Source organism: Agrilus planipennis, unplaced genomic scaffold (assembly GCF_000699045.2).
Source record: "Agrilus planipennis isolate EAB-ADULT unplaced genomic scaffold, Apla_2.0 scaffold270, whole genome shotgun sequence".
NCBI lineage: Eukaryota > Metazoa > Arthropoda > Insecta > Coleoptera > Buprestidae > Agrilus > Agrilus planipennis.
The window spans coordinates 322,276-339,178 of NW_020439001.1; the positions used below are offsets into that span (position 1 = coordinate 322,276).

Sequence of the window (16,903 nt, forward strand, 5' to 3'; positions counted from 1 at the left end):
CAATATGATTATTCCTTTTTACTGAAATTAAATAAGTTGTTGATTTTCGTATACATTTTGATGACTTGGAAGACTATCAGAAAACTATAGTATGTAAACATTTATTAATAGTCAGTCATCCCAGCAAAATTGAGGTTCCCATATCATATTGTGATAATGGAAAGCGCTGTTTTCGTTATTATTTTATAAACTTGTGGATTTCTATCCCATTACCACTGTAATGCAAAAAATATTTATATGCTTTTACCAAAAGCTGCTTGTACACTTAGTTTTCGTTCACGCCTGTTTTTCGGACGTAAATTTAAAGCAGTGTGTGTTTACTTAAAATAAATTTGTGAATCATTTATTAAAAAAAATTATAACTTAGTTTTGTGGACAATTATTCTCATTTTGTAAGCACCATTCTGGTTCCAATGCCTCAGCATTAACCCCAGTGTCCCTAACAAGTCTTTCGCGATGAATTAATATTCTTGGCTCGGCCTCCCTCCAGGTCGTTTTAGGTTCAGACCAAAGAATTTCGGCCAGTGCGGCTGCTCTGGGCCAAAATCTACCATCTACAGATGAATCATCTACCTGTTCTGTCCATAAAGCCGCAGAAGAACCCAAAATTTGGTCTGTTCTTCCTGCTACATTTTTAACAACATTTTTTATCGAAATAATTGCAACGATTTGTCTTTGAATCGGGCTACTGATTTAAAAATATTTTTTATGAATATAAATCGTATAGTTCGAGAAACTTTATAGTGGAAGACGAAAAAATTTGTAGCAATGACCTCGGAAAAGTTGTTCTAATATTTTTTTTAAAGAAGCTGCTTTTATATTTTTTTGAGTTGTAAAAGGGAATCTTGAAACTGTAGGGTTTTTTACCTGATATATTATAGGGCGAGTTCGAGTAGACTTTTTGCCATCCAATATAAGGTGAACACCAATTGTTTCCACCAGCAACCCATCCAGCAAATCCACAGTCTAGATAAAGGGCGTCGTAATTACTCAAGATTAAGGTGTAATTGGCATCCAAGAGATCCTTAATTTGAGGATCCGACCCTTCTGTCCAAACTTGGATAACATATCTAAAAAAGAATTGGATCTTTGGAAGATAATTTAAAAGCAGTTAATGTTAATCTTAATTGCTAAGGAGCGCAACGTAAATCGGCATTTACCTTGCAATTTTAGAACTTTGGCCTTAAATTAAAGATTTATTGAATTTAAATACTTAGGTACCTGTCTTTAGGCAAATACTTTTGAATATTTTCTTTTCTTGTTAGTTCACTTGTCCACATGATGATAGGCAATGTCGTTTTGGCTTTGAAATCAAGTTGTGCAATGGCTTTTGTTTGAAACAGATTCCAAAGCTTCGTAAAGTTCTCCTCTTCAGAGCTACTGTTCCAGCCTCTGGCATTTAACCAATTTAATATTTTCTCTTCCGATCTCCAACAAGAAAATGATATTTCATCACCGCCCATATGAAAAATGTCTGGCTTGAAAAGTTCGAACATATCGCCATAGATATCTGTGTAATATAAAAGAGCATATTAGGACATTAAGAGCGAATATATCAGCGAAAGGGAGCTTTTCAGAAAAGGGTTAAGGGGGAAACACATTCTCTACAATAAAATCGTTTGAGTAAAGTTTATATAAATTATGATGAAAGCCTCTTGTTCAAAACTTTATGAGCTTTCACATACGTGAAGGGCGGACGTTATTGAATTCACATTGTACACTACAAAAGTTCATGAGAATCCGAACTACCTCTACAATACAAGTAAGTATTTAATAGATGGTACAATATAATACTGTAATTAATTTTTAATACAACAAAAAGAAAAGGTTAGAAGCGTTCGAAATGTGGTGTTATAGGCGGATGATGAGTATATCGTGGGTAGAAAAGGTTAGAAATGAAGAGTTATTGGAAAGAATAGGAGAACAGAGGACTCTATGGAAGTCAATAAAAAATAGGCGAGATAGGTTGGTAGGACACCTTCTCAGGCATGAAGGTCTAGTCAGAGACATATTAGAGGCTGAAACAGGAGTTAGGAGGGGTAGAGGTAGACCTAGATTAGATTACTCTTCGCAAATAGTTAAGGATGTGGGCTGTTCTAGTTTTAGGGAAATTTAGCGAAGTTTAGCTCAGGATAGGAAAGAGTGGAGGTACGTGTCCAACCAGTCTTAGGACTGATGACCTTATGATGATGATGATGACAACAAAAAGCTAGTTTCTACAAGTTATCTAACTTTGTTACACAGTACTAATTAAGTTTTCATTTAATCTTTATTTTAAATAAATATGGGTCTATCAGGATTTTTTTTTGTAAAAGATAATATTTCAATCAAAAGTAAGTAAAAAAAAAAAGATTAGTAATTTTATGAGCTTATGTACGTAGATGTATTAGATAAGTATATATGAGTAACGTACCACCAAGGACGTCGTAGAGTCCATCTTCGGTTGGGTCAAACTGTCCACAGGGTGGTTCAACACAATACAGTTCCCACGGTTGTTTATTTAAGCACACAACAAATCCACTATCTTGCCATCCTTCTCCTACGTGGGCTGGAGCATCAAATTCCGGAACCACTTTCACCCCTCGAACTCTCGCGTATTCAACGATGTCTTCAATTTGGTCTGGCATGTACACCTTTTTAGGGGAATAGGCACCTTTTGGGGCGAAAATAATCAAATTTGAATTTAATTGATAATACATCAACTTGCTTTTATGGACAACTTCGGTTTGGCGTACTGAAGAGAACTAACAAGTCCGATTCGTTAATTTGAAATTAGATACTTTCGGAATATTTATCAGTAACTTATCCATTTCTATTTTTTGACAAGAACTCATGTACAATTTTATGGTATTAACCGTAATTGTTGATATTATAATTTATTAGACACTCTGTGTGATAAGAAATGAAGTGGAGGTTACTTTTTACTGGGGACGATGAAGAGGGTAGTCTTTGTAAAGGTTTGATAAAAGTTTTTCAAAAAGGAAGGTGACCATTCAGTATTATTTAAGTAAATGTAAGGGATAGAGTCCAAGTTTTTCTAATTTTTGCTAGCAGGGAACGGGGAAATCATAAATCTTTAACTGAAAATTGTTCAAATTTTGACGTATTTTCGGCCAGGGTTTTACAGGACTAAGCTTCCTTATTTGTCCTTGCTTTCAAATTGGAAAATTGTAACTAAGCACTTACCAAGTTTACTAAGTTGTGGTTGAGATTTTGAATAGAAAGGAAAGCTATGAGTGTCGGTGATGTGCCAATGGAATCTGTTAAGCTTTGAGGCGGCCATCGCATCGATGTTTCTCTTTATAGCTTCCACCGAAATGAAGTTTCTCGAAGTATCCAATGTTAAACCCCTGTACGTGTACACAGGGGCGTCTTCCACTTCTACATCTCTCGGCACAACAAGTTCGTCTCTCAAGTCGTCATGCACGACTAACTGACCAAACGTTTCTATCGCGTGTCTTGCCCCAAAAGCATTTTGAGCTTTTATGGTCACATTTAAAGAACCAGAACTGGATTCAGATACAAACAGTGAATAGCTCTCGTCGATCCTCAAAACCGGATCGACAATGCTTGTATCAGCAATGTCGAAATAGAAAAAGGCCGCTCTTCCACCTTTGTTTCTGGCTTTAGCACTTCCTTTTTGTTCAGTCTGTTGTCTCAATCTTTGGACGGCATGCCGAAGAATAGACACCGAAGGAGCAGTGGCAGCAATCCCTGCTATGTCGATGCTATTGGCATTTATTGGCAACAGGTAGTTTCCCACTGATACCTTTCCGGTGGGTTTTGGCCACAGAGCAGCGTTATTTGAGCAAAATATCTGGCACACTGAAAGACTAATGGCACCTGTTTCGGTTGAGTTATTGATACGACGTTTTTGGCAGAATCCTCCGATGCATTCCCATCTCCACGCAGAACTAAAACATTTATGTTGTTGTCGTAAGTTATCTTAATGAAAGTGTAAAATGCTGTTGGGTTTCGAGAACTTTCGCAGGTGGTTTTTACAGTGCGTCGAGTAAAGAAAGCGTCAAGGTTTTACGTAAGCAGGATTATTCTGATTTTAGATCCGCAACTCTCATTTTATCATCATCATAAGGTCGTCATTTCTAAGCTGGATGGATACGTACCTCCACTCTTTCCTGTCCTGAGCGAATAGAACTAGAACATCTCACATCCTTAACTATTTGCGAACAGTAATCTACGTCGTTCTAGATCGTTCGCGAGCATAGAGGTGACTCCTTTTTATTAAAGGCGACTCGACCCTGCGTTATATCCCTACTACTACTTCCGTCCTTAATGATCTGACTTCCTAGATACCGAAAATGAGCTACTTCTTCTAATCTTTCGTCTTCGATCTTTATATTCGCCTTTTACCTACTTTTTTTCCCTTGCATATCAGTATTTTTGTTTTACTTTTATTTATTTTCATACGATACTGTTTTACCAATACCGCTTTTATTTTATTTAAAGCTATCTCTAACTCCTCCTTGCTAGATGCTAATACTGCTATATCATCTGCAAATCTAAGCATACTAATCTTTTGCCCCTGTATATCTATCCCTACAGTTGTACTGTCTTTAATGATGTTGATCGCGTCTTCGATGTATAGATTAATAAGTAGCGGTGACAGTGTGCATTCCTGTCTGACACCCTTCCTAATATTTACTTCTCTACGTTGCAACCCCAGCTCTATAACTGCTTGTTGCTCTTTATACAATGTAAATATCACTCTTCTATCTCTGTAACTCATCTCTACATTTTTAAATATATTTAACATCTTGTCTCATTTAACATTGTCAAAAGCTTTTTGAAATTTACGAATCCCATGCACATGCTCTTTCCCTACTCTACCCTTTTATCTATTGTTACCCGTAAATCTAAAATGGCCTCAAGCTTTTCTTTATCTCTTCTAAACCCAAATTGGTCTTGCCCTAATAGTTCTTCCAATGCTAAATCAAACACTTCTCTGATTATGGGGTACTCTAGGTCTNATTTCCCCTTTCCTGACTGATGAAAGTTGTAGTTCTTATTTTACATTTTAAGGTTTACCGTCCCTTTTGTTAACAAATTTTCACCCCCTAACTTTTACATCTGCTTACGTAGTACCAATGCTCCAAAAGTAAAATTCACGTTACTAAGTTAACAATCTTTAGATATTTTTCATTTTAGCGTGCCGCGCCAAGGTACTCAACATACATCATCAAAAAATATCATCTATCTACTTAACCAGACCATTATCTTTACGATAACGGCAAAAATTTGTTATTTTCCTTTTAATTTGGCCGAATGCGGAAACATCAAAGAAATCAGTTAGTTTTTATGTGTAAACAGAATTTAAAAAAATTCGACTCGGGAGTCTTTACTTTTATTTTAATTTCGTAATTTAATGGAGACCTCGCCTTCCTAAATTGACTCTAGATTAGAAAAGTACAGTTTAATGACTGTCAAACAGGGTAACATTGGTATTAGGCCTTATTTCCGCTGTATCACCACTTTAAAAATAAAAATGTACTTAAACAACATCTGTTAACCTGTGATTGAGGGGTTTGTTTTAGTCATCGTAACAGTCTATTTAACATTTCTCAGTCTGATTAAAGCAAGCCCCTAAGAAGCGCCACCACAGATTAATAAACATTATTTTTTTATATTTGTTTTCGCAGTGGCGATATAGGTATACGGAAATGGAAGTGGATGAAATTGCAGGCTTTCTTCACAAGGACGATTGAAATAAATTATGAATTTTAATGAACGATTGATTAAACTGAAGAGTCATGTTTGCTTATAATAAATAAAATTAATTACTTTAAAGATTTACGTACTTTAGTGCTGTAGCTGACCAAATCGAACATGATACAATCAACAGTTTGAAAAACCAGTTATCCTTCATCGCCTGAAATGTGAAAATAGAAAATCAGTTGCCTTCAAGGACCGCAACACTTCTGTAAAATAACCCAAAAACTTTAAAGATGCTTATATTTAGTCTAAACGTTAATTACAATTTGATAATTTTTATCGATTCAGACAGATAAGGAGAAAGACACTAATACGTTAGGCAATGGCAAACAATTCGATAAATGTCATTGAATCTAAAACATGTTAATGTCAAAATAGATTACCATGGCATCAGTTCATTTGTTTTTTTACCTCCTGAATAGAGCAAGAATAAAATACAACCGAAGAATGAAAAGCTTGCTGCACATCAAGGGATTTATTTTTGAGATTTCTAGAACACAGACTGGACTAAATATCTATTTATTTGTATTAGTTCGGCCGAATTAATAACAATAAAATTTGTACTAATTACTAGTTAAAATCTTTTCATTGACTATGGTGAAAAAATGATCCTAATAACGGAGTTAAAATTTAACTAAACTTGAACTGTTGTCTTGATTCGGATTTAAAGATTGTCGTCTGTTGGAGTTGTTTCCTAACGTTTCACTAGTACGTCTGCGGAGATGAAATCATCAGTCATCAGTCCTAAGACTGGTTGGACACGTACCTCCACTATTTCCTATCCTGAGCCAAACTTCGCATTTCCCTAAAACTAGAACAGCCCACATCCTTAACTATTTGCGAACAGTAATCTAATCTAGGTCTACCTCTACCCCTCCTAACTCCTGTTTCTGCCTCTAATATGTCTCTGACTAGACCTTCATACCTGAGAAGGTGTCCTACCAACCTATCTCGCCTATTTTTATTGACTTCCATAGAGTCCTCTGTTCTCCTATTCTTTCCAATACCTCTCGGAGATGAAATGACCTTTGAAAAAGCTCTCTGCTCATGCTGGTGAAACTCCAACCGACGACAGATTTTAGACCTGAATCAAAACAGCATCAGTTCACCTACTAATCGCGAAAACTATTACCAAATTTGTTTTTAAAAAGTAAGAATTAGTTTTAGTAGTAAATGTTCATGGTAAAATTTAATTTTCCATAAACATGGGGCGGCGGATATAGTCAATTAATAACTTTACAGATCAATGAAATGTATTTATTATGTAATAAAACGTGTCTATAAAATATCGCATCGAATTTATTTTCATTTGCTGATTTTACTGTTCTAAGTCTGATTCTACTAATAGTAATCAAAATATACCTATATTGAGTTTGAGTCACATCTTGATTACGATAGGGGGATGAAAGTTAGTAAAGTTTCTTGTGGTAAAATAGGGTTGCATGCGAATCCTACCTTTTTCATTTATTTGATTACCACACTCTGTTACTTTCTCTTCCGTTATCCGAAATGCCTTTAAAAGCTTCCAATGATTATACTTGCTTTTTATTATCATTATTATTGTAGCACGTGCCTTTGGTTTTTGTATAAATTTGCCGTAAATTGATTAACAGAATATTTACACGGTTTTTGTATGAGATAAGGTTTTTTGTTAATAAATTTTAATATTACACCGCAAATCTGCAAGTACCTCTAAAGGCGTAAAAAACCTTCAGAAATCATTGTGCGTGAAACTTTCACAATCGAGTTAAAGAAAAGGCGATTTATCAGTTTTATTCAAGAAAGTTTTTTGAAGATGTGGTTATATCAAATTTAGCTTTTTGAGAATAGACGTCACTTTTATTCCCTTCGGTGTTTTTCAAAAGAAAAGGAAAGAGGCAAGCGCTATCTCTATTAACATTCTGAAAAGAAAAGTTTTTCGTTCGTGAGAGGTAATATCCGAAAATAGACTGATTTTAAAAATTTATTCGGTACATTCAAATGAAATATTAATGTGAAAATTCATTTTCGATTTTCTTATCCACTATATAAATATTCAATGCTTTCGCACATTCGGAATTAACATAATAACGAAAATGCGAATTCCACGTTGTAGTAAATTAAGTTAATGCTAAATTTATATAAAATATTAATATGTGTGTACATATTTCAAAGTATCTAATGGCTTCTAATTAATGTACCTTATTATTAGAACAATAATGTGGCTGAGATGAGAGAGATAACGAATTACTTTTAGAACTTAGTCTTCTCAAAGTGCTAGTTTACATGCCAGTAAACAAGGAAAGAAATTAAATTTTACAAAAAGTTATTTAGCTGATGGTTTATTATATTATAAACATATTAGAAGTCGTGGTTTTTAATCTTTCTTTCGGCTTCACTACATTATTGAAGAAGTTAAAAAAAGAAGAACATTTTAATTTAGAAATTTCGTAAAATGAGGACTCGATTCGATGGTTTGAGCAAAAAATTTTGGAGATTTGATGTTATAAAAACAACACTGCCTCTCCTTAAAATTAGAAAGGTAATCATCAACATTTTTTAATACATTTTCACTAAAACTAGAACATCCCACTTCTTTTTATTGAAGGCGACTCAACCCTGCGCTATCCTTTGCTTTATATCCCTACTAATCCTTCCGTCCTGACTTATCTGACTTCCTAGATACCCAAAATCAGCCACTTCTTCTAATTTTTCGTTTCCTATTCGCTACTTTTTCTTCCCTTGCATAAAAGTATTTTTGTTTTACATTTATTTTGTTTTGCCTATACGGCTTCCATTTTATTTAAAGCTATCTCTAAGTCCTCCTCGCTTCCTGCTAATATTGCTATATCATTTGCAAATCTATGCATACTATTTCTTTGTCTTTGCATATCTATCCCTACAGTTGTACTGAATCAAATGAGAACCAATAAGTTACAAATAGTGTTTGTAAACTATATTAGTAATATGTTGCTAATTTTGATATATTCTAGTTTAATGCAACCATCTTATTTTCATAAATGCAAAGAGTTACGCGCTGTTTCATTTAAAAAGCAGAATTTAATATTAATTACTGAACAATAAAACGATCGCTTCTCTTGTTTTACTTTCACGAGTTGTGAATAGGAGTTGAATCATTAGAAGTTTCTTTCATTATATTCGTTTACACGGTGTAGCAGTCTGTGACAAAGGGCACGTGTCCTATTCTGTTTTAAATTCTGAATATAAAAATATAATTTTAGAATGTAACGAATCCAACAGTTATAAAAGTTATGAAATTTTCCATACAAAAAAATATATTGTTCTTTGTGAAACACTCAATGACAACGTTTACCTTTAAATTAATCAATTTCGTATACTTCGTATTCGATTCCACCCCAAACCTTATTATTCTGTTTGTCAGAAGATTGTTTTTTAATTAGCGAATATAAACATAAATGATAAATAATTGAACAAGTTAAACAGTAAGCAATAATATGGTTGTAATTAAAAAATATTGAGCAGGACCTAATATACAAATAATGACTGAATTTATACCTATTTATTAACCTACCAACCAAATCGAACTTAATGTTTTAATTTGAGTGCACCTGGTCATCAAATTGGGCATTTTTTTTAATGCGACATAAACAGAAAAAATGTCGACGAGGGAATATGTAAAATCTATGTTCCGTGAACGTTTTTTTTTTATACTTACATAACATGTCGCACTTGCATTATAAATACGTATGCAAAAATGTAGTATTTGTCATACTGCGTTTATTAAAGGGGCTAGTAACCGGTAGCAAAGTGCAAACCAAACAATATAAACGATAACAGCGAAAATTTCTTACCTTAATCGTAGGCACAACAATCTCAACTAAACAGTTACACGGCAGTGAAAGTGTTTCCTAGGTGTTCACAGTCAATGTTAACACAACCGACCTATTCTATGTATTACACCTATTAGACAAAAGGTATTAGTGTATAGTAATAGTACCTCATGAAGAAAGTTAATTCTGATATCATTTTGCTTCGTTTATATTGCCCCACTATTTAATATTCGAAACAAGTTAGTTACATACACATACGTATGTCGTGTCAATGAAACAGTTTCTTTACCTTTTGGTTGAAAGATACAAAAAAAAAAGAGTCGAAATATAAACGTGGTCGTAAATTGTTACAGTTTCATTTACATTCAAACACCCACTGGTAGAATTTGTTATTGCTTGACCTTCTGGGCGTAGTACCTACAGGTAAACGTATCGAACATATGTATTTTTTGCCTTGTTGAACTGCATTTGCTTTTTATTGAGCGATAGTCCTGTTAAATATTATACAGAAGGAAAAAGAAAATGGATCTTGAAGAAGTCCTTCCATCGAAAAATGGTACGAGATTTTCAGTGTTTTTATTACCAGCATTTGCTACTAAAATGATAACAGCAATTAAAAATCAAATTGCAATTGGGCTATCTCCTATTACACCTACTTAAGTGGAGTTCAACGTTTTTTATTCAATAAAAAAACGCAGTTTTATTGTGATTGCTGTATCCATAAACAGGAGTATCATCATGGGCCGTATTATTATGCGGAATCAAGTTCAAGGTTTGGGTAATGACATGAACGATGAGAAAATATTGTAAATGCATCAATAAAGAAAATAATAAGAAAAAGATGTTAGAGTTACTGATACATTAAGCTTTGCATAGACCATTTTTATAGCTCACTGTAAACGTAAGTAACGGTATCAATATATTTAACAACAAATTACAATAAAAAGTAAAATTGTAAAGGGGGTATCTCATCTACTTAATAATTATGTATAAAATGCGCTCATAAAGCCATTAAAGTTTCTGAAATGTTAATAATACGTTTTCTTTCTTAAATACCACCCCGTTTTTATCGGCGCGAGATATTTTTAGGTCCCGAAAACGATTAATTATTGCTTCAGTATTGTTTTATGTTTAGCAAACTGATTGTATATATTTGTAGCTAATTATTATAGACGTGTTCGAGTATATCAATTAATTCCATCCCTAACAAGAGGGTATACATACGATGCTAATAGTAATTAACAATCTGCGGGTAGTGTATATAGGCTTTACGTTACAATTGAACGATATGGCTGCAGCAAATTTTGTGCATAATTTATTTCGCAAATTACGCCTTCGATAAAAATAAGTCACCTCTATGTTCGCAAACGGTTAATTTAGAAATTCGAAAGAGAATGTTAAAGGTGTATGTTTGGAGCGCGGCGCTGTACGGGTGCGAAACATGGACGGTGGGCGCGACGGAAAAGAAAAGGCTAGAAGCATTTGAAATGTAGAGTTACAGGCGAATGATGAGGATACCGTGGAAAGAGAAGCTTAAAAATTAAGAGGTATTAGAAAGAATAGGAGAACAGAGGACTTTATAGAAGTCAATAAGAAATAGGCTAGATAGGATTGGGAGAACACCTTCTCCAGGCATAAAGGACTAATCAGAGACATATTAGAGGCATAAACAGGAGTTAAGAGGAGTAGAGTTAGACCTAGATTAGTATGCTTAGATTTGCAGATNAGTCACCTCTATGTTCGCAAACGGTTAATTTAGAAATTCGAAAGAGAATGATAAAGGTGTATGTTTGGAGCGCGGCGCTGTACGGGTGCGAAACATGGACGGTGGGCGCGACGGAAAAGAAAAGGCTAGAAGCATTCGAAATGTAGAGTAAAAATAGGAGACGAAATATTACAAGAAGTGGCTGATTTTAGGTATCTAGGAAGTCAAATAAGTCAGGACGGAAGGAATATTAGCAATATAAAGGAGAGGATAGCGCAGGGTTGATAAGTCGCCTTCAATAAAAAGAAGTCACTTCTATGCTCGCGAACGAATAATTTAGAAATTCGAAAAAGATGGTTAAAGGAGTATTCCTGGAGTGCGGCGCTGTACGGGTGCTAAACATGGATGATGAGCACGGCGGAAAAGAAAAGATTAGAAGCGTTTGATATGTGGTGTCACAGGCGAATGATGAGGATACCGTGGATAGAGAAGATTAGAAACGAAGAGGTATTAGAAAGAATTGGAGAACAGAGGACTATATGAAAGTCAATAAAAAATAGGCGAGATAGGTTGGTAGGACACCTTAGATATGAAGGACTAGTCATAGACATATTAGAGACAGAAACAGGAGTTAAGAGTAGGGGTAGGTTCGCAAATAGTTAAGGATGCAAGATGTTCTAGTTTTAAGGAAATGCGAAGATTAGCTCAGGAAAGGAAAGAGTGGAGATGCATATCCAATCAGTTTTAGGACTGATGACTTTATTATGATGATATTTGTAACAGATAGTAGTAGGTTATTCGCTTCAAGTGATTTTTATCTTTCAAATCCGTCTGATTGTATTCTACCTCTTCACGAACGATAAATCTGTTCCTGTGAACCATTAGGAAGAATTAGCGGTCGGTTCGACTCGTTTGCATACCTATGCTTGCTACGACCAAAAGGAAACGAAAAAAAAGAAATTCTGATTAGCTCTAGACGATTGCATTACATTTGCATCTGTCGCCTCGTCGGTAGCCGTCCGTACAAGCCACGCGGGAAATGATTCGGTTGTGCAACTGGTTAAGAAAATTCGCGCACTCCCGCTCAGCGTTTTCCACTGTTAATTACTCGGCGCGGTAATCTATTTAGGAAAGCGAATGGATAAAGGCTGCGGGTTGTTTCCATCCCCAAAACAGTTTATAGTTCTTGTACACGAAAGGAAAATTACATCCAGAAATGAAATTGGTTCATTACAGTTTTACATTTTGACATATTAAGCAAATTAAGTAACTCAAAAGCTATTTGAATTCTAATTCTTTAATAACGATTTTAATAATCGATACTTAATTGTGGGTGAATTTCGTCAATAGCCAGTCAAATTTCCGTTTTGAGCACTGTAAGTGTCTGTAAATTATTTGCATACACTTTTCCTTTCAGAAATACCCCAAAAAAAGTCCACAGGAGAGGTGTTAGATCATCTTGATTACCAATTAACTTCTTCCCATCGTAAGTATAGTAGTCCTGCAAATTTCATCTGCAATAATTGCAATGTTTCTGCCATAGTGTAGCATGTTGCACCATCTTGTTTGCAGTGAGTGCATAGGTTGCTGATGGATCACTCATGGGTTTTTGGTCCCCCAAACTATACAATAAAAAAAGCTTAAAGCTGAAAGTTCTAAAACTTTCTTTAAAATTGGTAAAAGTGTTAAAGCTAATGTAAAAGACTTAGAGAGCTAAAACGTAATTTTCACCGGTATCTCTTGTTAATGTTTGTAACTTGTCCTTTGACGATATTCTTATAATAATAACGAACGCAAACTTTTGTAAACCCTTTTTTTCTTATCTGTCTTTACAGAGAATGTAAAAAATGTAGGTTACATTTCAACAAGTGTTGTATTATGCGACTTTTACATGCCTTACATCTAAAACATTTTCGTCTTCAAAAATAACGCAATCTCTTTATGGCGCATGATGCAGGATGCTTTCCTTTTATTCACATTTTTAGAGTTCTATTTAACCGAGGGCTTCGCAAGTTATGACTTATTACAGTAATGGAAGATAATATAGAATAAGAGCTTAATAAAATTACAGACGTAGATGTAATAAACACCGGGTTAGGCTTTTAGTCCTGTTGTTGTTCTTATTGTGATTTGATTATAAAGAAAGTCATTTTAAAAGGTAAAAAGAGATGGACAATTAAACTAAATATTTGATAAATTATTATGAAAATCAATAGAATTGTAAAGAAAATGTCTCAAAAAAGACCCATTTAGTTTTTAGGATTCATTTTTACATGAAAAAATATTTTTACAAAAGCCCAAAATGGCGTATTTAAACTATATTAAGATACATTCAAAACAACAGTAGTTGTATTTTAAAAATAATTTCGATTGTGATGTGTTTGAATCTCTTTCGTTAATATATCTCATTTCATAACAATCATTAAAGAAAATGTGGAGTATTGATCCATTGAGATTGAATTATCGACTACAGTAATACATATTAGGTTCTTCTTATTAAATTATCAAATAAAAATGTGTAACTGTAAACTTTGGAATTATTATTTATCAGTTATAACAATTCAAGGATTTGATGGAAAATGCAATTATCAATTGGATCTTTGGGTTCCACGAAAAACAGTTCAGAAATTTGTGGATTTCGATTACAGTTATAGTGTGGTTCCGCTGATGGATTGCCATGACTATCAAGGGAAGGGAAGCAGTGGAAGAAGATGTGTACATAGGACACAGAAAGGATTAGATATGAGGAAGTATTGGAAGGAGCAAGTGATGAAGGCGTTGAGGATGTCAATAAGGAAAAGGAGAAGTATGATTATAGGACGTCTTCATGATTAAACCCTAGATTAGATTACTGTTCGCAATAGTTATGAATGTGAGAAGTTCCGGCTTTGAAAGAAGAAAGGTGCGTGTGTCCAATTAGTTTTGGGATTAATGACTTACGATTACCATGATGATGATACTTTCATTATCCTGTTTTCCTTAACAATTTGGGTCTCTATCAGAAAGGTTTGCCGTCTCTTGGCCTAGACATTAACTGAGTATTTTGGTTTGTTTTGAATTTAAGCATTCATGCAATAAAATATGATAATACAAACAAGGATATCCATCATTTATCCTAGTTAAATTGCAGTTCCTTGAGGATTGTTTTGTCAGGGTTTCGTAACACAAATATGCAATTTATATCGATGTAACACAATCAGACCTTGTTTTCGTGTTGGATACAATTGTGACCTAGCCCTTCAAAAAATTTGGTGAACGGAAAACTAGTCGAAGGAAGCACATGCGCAACGGACGCCGTCGTCGTTTTCGTCGCGGCGACGTCAGCGACGGAAAGCGTCCATTTCCACGCTTGTCTCTATCGCAGTCTGGAAGTGTAGACTGACGCGGCTGTTTCACATTTTATGTGTATACGTTTGTAATGTGACGCGGAGGGTAGACGCCGGTTTTACATCCAGACGCGCGCCAAGAACGTCGATCCTCAAAAGCTTGTAACAGTTAAGGTAAGGTAATAAATTATCTTAATAAAAATACCGAATGAATAGAAACAGTTGAAGAATTTAATGGTATTGAACCTATTGAAATATTGAAAAGCGTCTTGTTTTTATTGTTTATCAATACTTTTATCTATTGAAGCTTGAAAAGTTACTTAAAAGCTGTCGCAAAGTAATAACTTATCCTGGCGATGGTGTGACAGAAGCAACAACTTTTCCTCATTATAAGTTGTGGGAATTTATAGTGGATAACAATTAAAGATGAATTAGAATGAAGATTCGGGCTATAGGGCCGTGGTTTAAGTGAAGTATTGTGTCCAGACGTTTCGTCAGCTACTGCAGCTGACATCCTCAGTGCTAGTGCTGCGTTGACAACGCGAATCTTTATTCTACTATGGATTCCGGCCGTGAAAGCCTTTCTTCTTATTAAGATGAATTAATATTTATTACCTTTTCCCTTACAAATTCTTTGTAATGAAGGGTACATTCTCCGAACAATGAAGATGGTTGATTAAAGGAAAACGTTATGTGTGGACGAAGAAAGATAGTAATCATAGGAGACGTTTAGAATTTAGACCCTCATCATCATCAAATCGTCATCGTCAACCTGATAATACAAGTTAATTTTCGTATTTCCAGATAACTAGAGCATCCCATATCCCAAACTATTTGTGAAAAGTAATCTAATCCAGGTTTACAAATTTCGTCCCGCAAGGGCGTCTTCAGCGGAAGTTAGTTAGTTATTAGTCCTTCTTCTGGAGATGACCTTATAGGCGAAAATTGTTATGAATTTCAGCAAATTAAGTCAAAGTGTTTTTTGTTAATAAATCTGATGATACTTGCGGTGATTGAAGAAAAAATTGATAACACCACAGACAGTAATCAATAGGATAATTGGGCGATTTCAAAGTTAAATTACTCATTAGTTTCTAATTATATCTTACATTAAATAACACCAAATTAATCGAAACACGAAGATCATTATTTCATTTTTGTTTGGATGTTTAATATTTAGAGTCTATTTTGTTCAAAAGCTGCACAAAATCAAAATTTGCAAATGTGTGTTATCCAACTGATTACTTATTAATTCTTGTGCCAAACTGATAACGTTTTCTACACTGCAACTCTTGAAACTCTTCAAGTCCCCGAGTTTTCTTCCAGTTGATAGTTGTTTGTTATTAAAGCTGGTTCCTTTACGTCAACTTTGTGGTAACAGCTTGAATATAATTAAGTTCCGCGGTTATTGTTATCCAAAATTCATATTTAAATTACCTCGAAAAGTTTCGTCTAATATTGTTCTACACACAACAGTGCTTTTGCTTTTGGAATTTCCGCTTTTGACATACCTAATGTGTGGAGAGAGTTTGCAACTTGAAAATTTACTCTGCAATACTCAACTCTGCATTATTTTTTACATCTGATGTAACATTATGAAGTTTTCTTCTTTAGAGTTAGCAAGTCGGAACTTTATAATTATTTCTACATAAGAGTCATTATAGACGTAAGATGCCGATGGAAACTCATAACTAAAATGACGAAAAGAATTAAGCGGAAGTTGATATGAATAACAATTTATTTTATAAGGCAATTCATAATCGAAAAAGTTTAAATTACTTACTACATAGTACGTATTACGTAATAAAATTACTGTTATAGATGGGGTATTTATTAATTAATTTTCTTTTTATTACCTTTTGAGTCTTAAAAGCCTTTCGATTACCATATTATATAATCTATATAATACTTTAAGCTGCGTATTCTTATCTTATAACAATATAAGGATGCAAGAATTAATCAAATCACGATAAGCGGTTGTACAATCTAATGACCTGTTTTCCGTGAAAAGACAAAAAATAACAAAAACCTAAATTTCTCGAATAAACGCGTTACTGGAAAAATTATCTTAATAGCGTCATTTCGGATTCATTAATTTTGATACCAAAAAAAAGTACAAATCTGGGTTAATTTCTTCTTTATGTAAGTCACTTTTTATCGCCGATGGTTTTAAAATACAGTAAAAGCTCTTTATTCGCGGGGTATACGTTCCATAAGTATGCCGCGAATACAGAAACCGTGGATATGGAATGGTAATTAGTATGGAATCATAGGGGATACGGCCTAAGGTTCCAAAATAAAACCAATATGTTTCAAAATAAAATCAATGTATTGATAAATTCGCAATTAAA

At 34.2% G+C, this 16,903-nt stretch overlaps 1 protein-coding gene across 2 annotated transcripts; it reads right to left on the reverse strand.

The window, feature by feature from the left end:
* Nucleotides 1-316: 316 nt before the first annotated feature.
* Nucleotides 317-9,727, reverse strand: LOC108741390 (chitooligosaccharidolytic beta-N-acetylglucosaminidase). Of its 2 annotated transcripts, none has more exons than XM_018476200.1 (7): nt 9,543-9,727; nt 5,817-5,887; nt 3,187-3,914; nt 2,414-2,653; nt 1,222-1,510; nt 868-1,070; nt 317-626 (listed from the first exon to the last, which is right to left on the reverse strand). In XM_018476200.1, exons 2-7 carry the CDS (start codon nt 5,882-5,884, stop codon nt 364-366), a joined length of 1,791 nt encoding a protein of 596 aa, XP_018331702.1. In that variant the 5' UTR covers nt 5,885-5,887; nt 9,543-9,727; the 3' UTR covers nt 317-363. The 2 variants fall into 2 exon arrangements, with proteins under 2 accessions (XP_018331702.1, XP_018331703.1); XM_018476201.1 differs by having other exon boundaries at nt 5,817-5,936.
* Nucleotides 9,728-16,903: the final 7,176 nt, after the last annotated feature.